At 51.3% G+C, this 10,926-nt stretch overlaps 2 protein-coding genes across 2 annotated transcripts; both read left to right on the forward strand.

The window, feature by feature from the left end:
* Nucleotides 1–186: 186 nt before the first annotated feature.
* LOC128275742 (trithorax group protein osa-like) lies at nucleotides 187–3,470 on the forward strand. The gene is made up of 2 exons (XM_053014352.1): nucleotides 187–2,111; nucleotides 2,181–3,470. The coding sequence occupies exon 1, from the start codon at nucleotides 371–373 to the stop codon at nucleotides 2,054–2,056; it is 1,686 nt and encodes a 561-aa protein (XP_052870312.1). The 5' UTR covers nucleotides 187–370; the 3' UTR covers nucleotides 2,057–2,111; nucleotides 2,181–3,470.
* Nucleotides 3,471–4,613: 1,143 nt separating this feature from the next.
* On the forward strand, nucleotides 4,614–9,857 carry LOC128275500 (eukaryotic peptide chain release factor GTP-binding subunit ERF3A). The gene is made up of 9 exons (XM_053014022.1): nucleotides 4,614–4,959; nucleotides 6,470–6,661; nucleotides 6,743–6,889; nucleotides 6,967–7,315; nucleotides 7,377–7,650; nucleotides 7,718–7,804; nucleotides 7,874–8,050; nucleotides 8,127–8,295; nucleotides 8,368–9,857. Exons 1-9 carry the CDS (start codon nucleotides 4,614–4,616, stop codon nucleotides 8,409–8,411), a joined length of 1,785 nt encoding a protein of 594 aa, XP_052869982.1. The 3' UTR covers nucleotides 8,412–9,857.
* Nucleotides 9,858–10,926: the final 1,069 nt, after the last annotated feature.

Raw genomic sequence — 10,926 nt, forward strand, 5'->3', positions numbered from 1 at the left:
AATATTAGCAAACGTTTAACGTTTTTGTGCACACGCACACCACAATGCGAGTTGGTTACGAACGCGCCACGTACACTAGCGCGCGGCTATTGATTATTCGACGGAATGAAACATTTTGCTTGGGCTGGCTTTTGAGAGCTAGCGAATCGCGGTTGAATCATTCAAAAACTGTGTTCGTAGGTGGACGTATTTGCGTAGCGAGGTGAAAACCACAATCGAATTAGTGCATTAGCTGGTTTTCTTTTAAAGTCCCTCTTTGCATCAGCAGATCGGAGACGTGTGGTATCGGATTTTAGAAAGTGTTTCTGAGTGACCAAAACAAGCAAGAGCAACGCAATATTCCTTCGGGTGTTGTGTTTGCAGTCGAGTTATGGTCGATACGAGGGTGAAAGAGAAAGTGCGGCCCCGCGCGGCCATGGCAGGTTACGAAAATAGGCGCCTGAAGGTGCTGGCAATCTGCGTGATGTTGTCCATTTCGACCTTGCTACCGACGACCGATGCGCTGAAGAGCAGCAAGAGTCGCAGCAAGAGCTCGTCTTCGTCATCATCTTCTGGACGCGTCTCGAAGCCAACCGCGTCATCTTCCAGTTACTCGAACCCCGGAAGTCTGAGCTATTCAGGCTATCAGGCGAAACCCGCTCCGAAGCCTGCTCCGAAACCGTCGGCTCCGGTCGATTCGTCGTCGAACCAGCAGCGCATTGGCTGGAATACCAACAACCAGCAGTCGAAACCCGCCGTTCAGCCAGCGACGGCCAACAAACCGCCTCCATACCCGGTCCAGCAGACCCACAACACTCATCAGACGCATTCGGCCCCGGGTGCTCCGCCACCACCTTACTCGCATGGGCCTCCGCCACCGTACTCTGCGGCTAACAATCCTAACGTGAACTCACGCTTCGAACCTCCGCCGATGTACAGTCCTGGCAGTCAAGGATTCAAACCGGGTCAGCCGGGCGGCTTCGGGCAGCCGGGAGGATTTGGCCAGCAGGGAGGATTCGGCGGTGGTGGTTATCATGCTCCGATGGGTGGATATGGCGCTCCGCACGGCACGTTCCAAGGAGGTGGTGCTGCTCCGCCCGTAAACTACGCTCCGGCTCCTGCCTTCCCGATCGCTGCCATTCCGGTGGGCGCTTATAAGCCACAATCGTCCGGAATTGGGGTTGGTGGTATTGCTGCTGGCATTGGCACAGGACTGCTGGCCGGTGCAGCGGGATCGGCGCTCTATAACGCACTCCGACCGGAGGATCGAGGTCAGTATCGAGGTGACCGTGTAACCATTATCAACAATGCTCCCCCAGCGGCTGCCGAAGGCGCGGCAGCCCCGGCCGCAGCAGCTCCTGCGGCCCCGGCACCAGGTGCCCCCGCAGCAGCCCCAGTTGCTCCAGCTGCACCGGGTGTACCAGCTCCTGCTGCTCCTGGGGATGGTCAACCATCGGTTCCGCTAGCACCGTTCCCTGCCGCTGATAACTCTAACGCTCAGTCAGCACCACCCGGAGTACCCGATGCGCCAATGATTTTGAATCAGAACGCCACCATGGAACAGAAGCCGTCAGCTAATGAACCCGAGTCTGGAACTCCGCTTGCCGAGGTCCCCGTATCTCCTGCGTCCACCGAAACGACCACCGTGGGTCCAAATTCGAAGCAGTATATTGCCCCACCGGGCCAGTACTATCCCGCCACCGGTCAGTACGTCCCGCCAGGGGAGTACGATCCAGCCACAGGAATATTCACTCCCGGCCGCTACATCCCGGACACGAACATTTTCCAATCCGGACAGTACGATCCGCTGACACAAATGTTTATCCCCGGTCGCTACGAATCCACCGGTCAGTTCTTGCCGGATCCTAATCATCCACCGCTGTCGCTTGCACCGAGTGCACCGAGTGCACCGACGGCCCCGGAAACGGTCACGCCGGCAGTCTCATCGCAGCTGCAATCGGAACGGGTAGCGACGGGTGGCGGCGTCACCGCAACGTGCAGCTCTCTTTCGGTCGTAACGGCGCTCGGTGCGCTGCTGATGTCCGGCCGATTCCGGCTGCTCGGAGTCGGCTTTTAAGTCCGTAATTTACGCTCGCTGTTATCATCCGCTGGCGCATCTAAATTGTAGCTATGTAAACTACCCAACACCACACACACACACACACGTATGAAGGTACTCATCCAGTTTTACCCATTTCTAGTCCCGTAGATCGGCGGTATACTAAGAGGCAAAATTTGCGAGAAAACAGTACAGGCGAGGCTATTTCCATATTTCGAGAGTGGTGAGTATTGCAGTTTTAGGACGAGCGAACGCAACCTGCTAATTCATAATTTAACTCACTTGATTAATGACAAGAAAGATAGAGAGAGAAAAAGATGGAACGGAGGGAAGAAACTCACACTTCGGATTAAAACCGGTTGACCTTTGCTAGTTGATCTCTCTATTTACGAGAAGATACGATTCATGACGTTGTTTTTGCTACTTCGGTTTATTCACACAGCGAAGGTTATCAGTTCTCAAGCTATATAAGATAAATTATGTGCATTTCTCTCAATACATTATCATATTATTTACCCAACTGACGCAGAAAACATGGACTATAAAGTAGTATTCAGTTTTGTGGTAACAGTTAATCTGACATTGGTCCATTGGGCCAAATTTAACCTCTCTCTATCGCAGCGTTTCGAACCTAAACTGCAGTACTGGGTAATAGTGGCGAGAGCATTCGCAACGACTACATGACTTTGTATTTAAAATTTAACGTGTATTAGGAAAGCATTTTTTCATATTGTGGTTGAAAATACTCCTGTAGAAATCTTTTGAAACGATTCACTGTACCTCCTACTTTACGGGAAATGTCGTGTCTTAGTGTTAGCATTAAAAACTGAACCAATCAATACGAACGGTACGCCACCAGCAAGTGTAGTAGCAAAAGGCTGGTATTTTCCGTCAATCAGGACGCTACAAACTATGCTCTCTCTGTAATTGCCCTCTCTGTGACCTATTTCTATCTACTTCTCTACCGCCAAACTACTATACACAGATATTTTAAATCAACCTTATTGAGAATAGCTGTTTTAACGATTAAAACCACCAATAATGTGACGCGGTGTTCGATCGAACAATAATCGGTGCCGGGCCAAAGTATTTCCTGTAGAATGGACGGTATGTTGTTAGAGCATGCCCCCACACATATGTGGAGAAGTTTTTGAACACATTTTACTGTTTCGCAATAGCTTCAGTGGTCTTCAAAAAAGCGCCAATCTTTCACCGTACTCATGGACCGCGGAATTTCATGAGCTCCAAATTCGTATTAGGCGTCGGCTGTGTAGGAAAACTACAGGAACACTGTAGGATATCGATGCTCTAAGCATTGTCCATTCATTGAAGCTTTCGAAGAAAAAGAAATAGCAAAGGTGCTTTTCATTTATTTACAGTGCACTATTTGTTCAGCTGGCTGGAGTTGAAGCAATTGAAATAAAAAACTGAATTGGAACATTTTTCTTTATTATGTGTTTGCAACGTTGCTGGCAGTAAGTACACGTAGCTTGTAAGCATCTGACGCATAATACGTTTAAATGAGGTCGCACTGCTTTAACCGTTCTGCAAACTGGTATCGAGCAAGTAACGGGCGTTTCAAAACAAAGAATAGGCCAACGAGGGGCCATTCATAGGGCCAACGAGATGAGTGCAGCTAAAGTAGTGAACCCGAGGCTGTAAACTTTGTTCTCGCGACGGACACATTCGTTGACAGCTCTCGCGAAGCAATCGAGAGAGTGAGGTGTGAGAGAGCCCGCGAACGAGAGAGAGTCTGTGAATCTGTCAAAGTTCCGAAGAAACGGCAGCGCGTGGTCCATTGGCGAAAGCACGAAACATTCAGCCTATGTAGCGGCACCTGCGAGAGAAAGAAACAACCGCAGGTTTGGCGAGTTTGTAGCTGAGCCGACGAGAGAGGAAGAAAAAAATCCGTCTATGTGGCCATCTTTGACGAATGTGGTAAAAGACAGTGACAGCGGAGCGCGTGTGGTTGCAGCAAAATTTGCTTCCTAAGTTTCTGCAGCCAGCCAGCGAGTTCTGGAGTGTGAACCGACGGGAAATCGGCCGATTTCCGCACTTGGTTCTCTAAGTTTTTCCAATTATTTTCCGTTTCCTCGGGGCGGCGCGCGGGTCGGTTCCGTTTTATCGGCACACGCACGGTTGCGTGCGCGAGATCACGGACGGAGTTGTGCGGGGTGCGGCGGTGGCGCGAGCGTGTGGTCTGGCCTCTCTCTCTCGGTGTGTGGTGGGCCTCCGGTTCCGTTCCGTTTCCGTTTTTCGGCTTTTAATTTCTACCCCCCCATTTTTTACCTCAATTCCCCCGCGGCACACGTAGAGCGCTACGTTTGCGGCCCCGTGTTCCGTCGCGCTATCGGAACTCAAGCCCGCACCCCAAGTGGATCGAAGAAAGTTCCGATCACAGACGTCGGGAGTGAAATTCCGGTGCACCGCAACGAAAGGGTGCTGCCACGTTCAGAGTGTGTGCCGTGTGTGATCATCCGGCCCGTGTTCCGCGGAGCGTTACGTGTGTCCGTAGTTCGCGCGTGCTGTGAAAAGAATCAAATCGTCGATTAAGGAGCAAACAGAGCGACCCAAAATGGATCAGGATAGCGACAACAACGAAATGAGCGCAAAGTTCTCGACGCTCAACGTGAACGCACAAGAGTTTGTGCCCAGCTTTTGCAGTCCGAGCACAACGACGGCCCCGACACAGGAAGCGGCCGCCGCTACGCCGGTGGTAACGACGGCAGCCACTCCAGCGCCAACGGTGCCAACGTCGGCCACGTCGAGCGGCGGAAGCAGCAGCGGAGTGGGCGGTGCCGGTGGTGGTGGTGCCACCACTCCGACATCAACAGCGGCCACACCAACGCCACCGTCCTCGTCGGCACCGACGCCCATGGAGAAGGGCGACGATGACGCGGTCAAAACTCCCGAAAACAATGGTAAACCTTCGGTGGTTACTTTGCGGGATACTCCTGGGGTCATCCTGTTCCGTTTCCCGTCGGCCGTGCTCCGGAGGACCGAGTTTCATTGATGAACGTTCCCTGTCCTCTCGGTAGGACCTCGTCGCGTTTCGCGACGGTGTTCCATTTTGGCGTAAAATTCCCCCCCGTCCCCGCCTATGGCAACGACACAGTTCAATTCGCTCTCACGCGCTCTTGCTCTCTCTCTCGCGGGCGGCGATTTCTCTCCCATCGCGCGGTGGTCCTAGTTGACATGTGGTTTGCGCTCCGCGAAACGCGCAATGACAGCGGCGGTGCATGATGTGTCAAAAATGCTCCGCCTGCTGTGTCTGGCTCACCGCGTAATCCTGTGCGTACCGGTTTACGCTAGCTGCTCCCCTCTGACGCTGCGGTGAGGAGCTGCGGAATGACGAAACATTCCGAAAGTCCGCAACTACGTCCTCTTTGCCCGCGGCATGCAGACGGTTTTCCCGATCTCGCTGGCCCTAGGTTGGCCTCGTTTTTTTATGAATGGGCAACGGTCCAACAAGGATCCGCCAATATTCGAGCGCTTCGGGGAAATTATTGTGGGCGGGTTGCGCTACACCGGATCCTTTTGGGACCCTTATACAATCCTGGGATTCGGAGTGCTTCTTTTACGATGTGCCTGCGTTATGGCTCGTTGGCCGGCACTTATGGTTCTAGTGGTATATCGTCTGGCTGAGTGGAAGGATTGATTTTGGTACCACTTTCATCGTCCCTGCGGGTGAATAATTGAGCACAGCCGCCGATGCAGTAGACCGAAGCGAGACAATGGTAACACATTGTTCGAACGGTGGATTGGGCCCACTTTCGATGCACCGAACTCCGAATACGGGACGAACATACTTGAGCCTTCGACAAATGGATACCAAGACATTTGTTCGCCCTTTTGACCCATGGTCCTTTGCAACACTAAGGCCCCAGGCATTATCGTACCGCCATATTGGCGGTGATGTCATCATGGACCCGTGCGATTTTGCAAGGTGTGTGCCGAAAAGAATAAAGCATAAAGATAAAAAAGTGGCGCTTAGCATTTCGATATGCAAAAGTTTTTGTCGATTCCAATCGATGCCCCATATGTTGGCCTGTGGCTTACCCGATTTGTCTTGCCACGCTTGTTGCTGAGCTTGATGATGATTAAAGTCCCATCAACGAAGGTAATCAGTACGGGACGGCGCGCCACCCAAAAAGGACAAAAATAGACCTTCAATACCAAGAAAAGATCTCGACCAACGTCACACGGACGATGAAGAAAGCTAATCTCCTTCGGATGTGGCTGCCCTACCAGCAGGAAGTGGAATCGAGTGGGTGGATTAGGCGTCATGCCGTGACGGCCGTGGGCCGTGGAATGCGTAGGAATGTCGTAAATGAACCCGACGAATTTAGCGTACGCACGAAGCCCCGAGAGTAGTTTATTTCTTGCCATTGTGCGCCATGCATTAAGTTCGCTGCTTGGCTTCGTTCACAGAAAGTGAACCCCTCGACAGCTGGGACGCCGAAGAGGACTCGATCCTGACGCCCGAGGATGAAGAGATGGAGCTGGAGGATGGCGAGATGGACGGTGACGCGGCACCGAAAGTGTCGAAAAAGAAGCCACCCAAGGTTGAGGAAAGTCGAAGCAAAAAGGAACACGTGAACGTCGTGTTCATTGGACACGTCGGTAAGTCAGACAGATGGGGGCCCGAACACGTTGCCGACACGCGTGTGATCATTGCAATTCCGTTTTTGTTTCTCCTTGCAGACGCCGGAAAATCCACGATCGGTGGACAGATCATGTCCCTGACCGGCATGGTGGACAAGCGGACACTCGAAAAGTACGAACGCGAGGCACGTGAAAAATCGCGAGAAAGCTGGTACTTATCGTGGGCCCTCGATACGAATCAAGAAGGTAAGCAGCGCGGCACCCAGTAGGGACACCAGTGGAGACAAGCCGGACATGGAGTATGATTGGTACGGTCTTTCCAGAACGGGACAAGGGAAAAACGGTGGAAGTTGGTCGTGCCTATTTTGAGACTGAAAAGAAGCATTTCACCATCCTCGACGCACCGGGACACAAGAGTTTCGTGCCCAACATGATTGGCGGGGCGGCCCAGGCCGATCTGGCGGTGCTCGTGATCTCCGCCCGGAAGGGCGAGTTCGAGACCGGATTCGATCGGGGTGGCCAAACGCGAGAGCACGCGATGCTGGCGAAGACGGCCGGCGTTAAGCATCTGGTGGTGCTGGTCAACAAAATGGACGACCCGACCGTCAACTGGGACGTGGAGCGATACAACGAATGCAAGGACAAAATCTTACCATACCTCAAGAAACTAGGGTGAGCGTGTACCGCGTGGCGTGGCGTCGGGCAATTGGCTGATACTGGTTTTTCCCGGCAGATTTAATCCACTCAAGGATCTAACGTTTATGCCGGTGTCCGGCATCACCGGGCAGGGGCTGCGGGAGCGAATCGATGACTCCATCTGCCCCTGGTACGAGGGACCGGCCTTTATTCCGTTCATCGACGAGCTGCCGTCGCTCAACCGCAAAACCGACGGCCCGTTCATCATGCCCATCGTCGACAAGTACAAGGACATGGGAACGGTGCTCATGGGCAAGGTGGAATCCGGCATGGCGAAGAAGGGCACCAACCTGCTGGTGATGCCCAACAGAGTGAGTAGCATGCGTGACGATGACGTTTGACCACCTGCCGATCTGACCCCCGCTTTGCTTTTTGCAGACTCAAGTGTGTGTCGATCAGCTATGGTCCGACGACGAAGAGGTGACATCCGTGGGGCCAGGTGAAAACGTCAAAATCAAAGTTAAGGTATAACGCAGCGTTTCGTGGCGTTAGGAACGAGCACCCTGTAATGCCTGCACTTCTTGTTCTTCACAGGGCATAGAGGAGGAGGACGTCTCGCCCGGGTTTGTCCTGTGTGACGCTTCCAATCCGATCAAGACGGGCAAGGTTTTCGACGCCCAGGTCGTCATCCTAGAACACAAGTCAATCATTTGTGCGGGATACTCGGCGGTGATGCATATACACTGTGCGGCGGAGGAGATTACTGTTAAGGTGAGCTCTTGGGTTGTGGCCCATTTGCGTCAGCGATTTAATATATTTCTCGTTATTTCCTTCTCCCCTTACTTAGGCTCTTATTTGTTTAGTAGATAAGAAGACGGGAGATAAGTCCAAGACAAGGCCGCGCTTTGTGAAACAGGATCAGGTCGCCATCATGAGAATTGAATGCTCCGGATTGATATGCTTAGAGCAGTTTAAACTATTCCCTCAGATGGGTCGCTTCACGCTTCGAGACGAAAGTGAGTGTCACGGAGAGAGTATTTGCCTTCGGCAGCTGACGATGACACACGTTCTTTTTGCTTCGTTTGCAGACAAAACCATTGCCATTGGAAAGGTGCTGAAGGTTGTGGAGTAAACAAACCAAAAACAAAACTCCAACACAATCTACGTTTTTTCAACGGCAGCGATACGCAGTGTCTTTAAACCATCCAACAGAAAACCAGCAAAGAGAGAGAGAGAGAGAAACACGTAACATGTCTACACATAGGCGGCCACACGAACGACTAAGCGCCACTGCGCCGCCACGGGCATCATCAGAAACCGTGCTGGTGTGCACCACACACGGCGCCGCACCGTTAAGCAAGAGACTATTGCGCGGATACTGTGGCCGCGCAGAGTAATCAATCAGCATTTCCTCGTCTTGGCAACGAGTATCACTTTTTTGTCGTCTTCTATATTGCTTTCGTTGCTGCTCCTCCTATTTGGGCTTCGCTCTGTGTGCTCGAGCTTGTTCCTTCGCTCGTGTCCTTCCCGTGCCCCTGAGTATTTTCTCGACAATCCATCCCGTAAACTACTATTTCGATGCCCTTTGGGTTAAACCAAGGATGTGTCGGGGAGTGTGTGCGCTGTCCCTGTCCAACGGAAAAGCATGGCGACGAAGGAAGAACTCGTAGCGGAACCACCGCCGCCGATGGTGGCATGTGTGAATAGAGCGTTTTTTACACCCAGCCTATTGTCCTTTTGCGAGTTGTTAAAGAAAACAAGCCACTGCAGCTTATCACAGAACACAAACACACACACACACACGGAAACTAATGCGCATCAATTGCTTGTGTGGGCGATCAAGAGGGCGAAAACTCGGTAGGAAATAGATAATGAAACACCACTGCTCTCACACATTGTAGCTTACACACAGCAGACGCCAAACCAGAGATAAGCGGCAGCACACACACACGCACACAAACACACAGACAATGAGAACTCAGACACACATCCCAACAGGCAAAACCAATTGATCGCCACCACGCGATTGCGGACTGAATGAATTATTGAAACAAAAACACTAGTAGCATAATAAATGTGTGTAAAAAGGGATCATAACCAAAAGGGGGGATGCGGTGCGAAAGGCGGGACGGAGGGACGGACCCTACCAAAACGGTGGTACGTCCCCATTGCGCTCTCTGGGTGAAGGGCGAAGGGGCACACACACGATACCAATAACGCATCGGAAACAATAACTTTAAACAGAACCATGTACAGGACGCCGTGCTACATTTGCGCGTTTGCAAGTTTCGAGAATGCAATAATTGTTGTGGGTGCCCCAACAATAATGTCCACAGGAGAGAGGCCACCAAGAAGGAAGGTGTGTGTGTGGTGTGTGTGGGTCACAGTTAACGGCAACCGATGGAAGAACTCAACAAGGGCGGCCACCGTTAACAGCAGCAGCAGCAGGGTCGTAACTTTTAAAGTCGCTCGCCATCGCCTGTTAGAAGATCTATTTCTTCGTCTTTTTGTTTCCTCTTCGTTTTACAAATGTATCGTCACGCGAGAAGCATAGCAAACGCGCGCGCGTAAAGCGTTTTGGGGAGTTGGGGGGGGGGGGGTCTGTCATCCGGGGTGGGCGAGAGAAACCAAACTGAACAGACCGCTAGGAGGGGAGCGCACGGCGCCACCGGTCGTGTGTATATTTTGGATTGCGACACAAACATTTGTACCGATTGTTACACATTGCTTTGAACAATATTTGATACTATTACGACGATTAGTTTATCCGTTTGCGACATTGTTTGTTCTTCAATTTTTCTTACGTTAAGTTAAGCTTTTTCGCCTGGAGTGTGCTGTTTTGATACGACCGAACTAGACGCCAGAACCGATGGGCGCACTGTGTAATGGGATAAGGGATGCAAACATAATAAGGGGAGGGGGGGGGCTCTCAGCATCGACACAAGTGATAAGTGTCGGAAGGCTAAGATCGCGCGTGCGTCCCACCGCAAAGATCATCCAAACGATTGTCGACAAAGCAAGCGAAGCAAAGAACGCAGCGCTCAAAACTAGTATAGAAAGCAATCGAAAGATGCGTAGGCTTGGTTGTTATGGTAACTTGCGTCAGAAAAAACTGACATAAAGATACAAAACGAGACACTTGGGGCGCAAAAAGTGGGATAATAAAGCGCGTGGCGTGAAGGTCAAACTAAGAAGTGCTCCAGCATCCATATCCCAGCACACACTCCGTTACATTTTATCAAAATAAGGCGAACCACTCCCCCTAATAAGGCATCGTCATAATTATTATTGAATACTGAACATTTATTTGCCCTTTTCTCTTGTTTTTTAAACGTTTTTTTTAAGAAAGAGAAAGAGAAATCAGCAACACAAAGAAGAAAACAAGTTACAATGAATGAAACACATGAAAATAAAAAGGTCTCTTTGGAAACATTGTGCATTATTTTGTCGGTTGAGAGTATACGAAAGAAAAGCGCGCCGTAATTGATAAATGTTCCTTCGCGACAGATAAACAACAGACCTGTTCTGGGCGACGCGCTTAATAACGTGTTTTATTTCAATTTCATCGTTCTTGAATTCGAATAGCTCGTGTCGACGTGTCGCGGGTCATTTACTCGCTAATTACACCGCCGTGCCCAACCGCACTC

This window comes from Anopheles cruzii, chromosome 3 (assembly GCF_943734635.1).
Source record: "Anopheles cruzii chromosome 3, idAnoCruzAS_RS32_06, whole genome shotgun sequence".
Lineage (NCBI taxonomy): Eukaryota > Metazoa > Arthropoda > Insecta > Diptera > Culicidae > Anopheles > Anopheles cruzii.

Bases quoted from the DNA above. Each gene is read 5' to 3' on its own strand.
- LOC128275742 (XM_053014352.1), top strand. From the start codon at position 371: ATGGTCGATACGAGGGTGAAAGAGAAAGTGCGGCCCCGCGCGGCCATG.
- LOC128275500 (XM_053014022.1), top strand. From the start codon at position 4,614: ATGGATCAGGATAGCGACAACAACGAAATGAGCGCAAAGTTCTCGACG. The intron at 6,890-6,966 runs GTAAGCAGCGCG...CGGTCTTTCCAG, and splicing joins CCTCGATACGAATCAAGAAG to AACGGGACAAGGGAAAAACG. The intron at 8,296-8,367 runs GTGAGTGTCACG...CTTCGTTTGCAG, and splicing joins CTTCACGCTTCGAGACGAAA to ACAAAACCATTGCCATTGGA.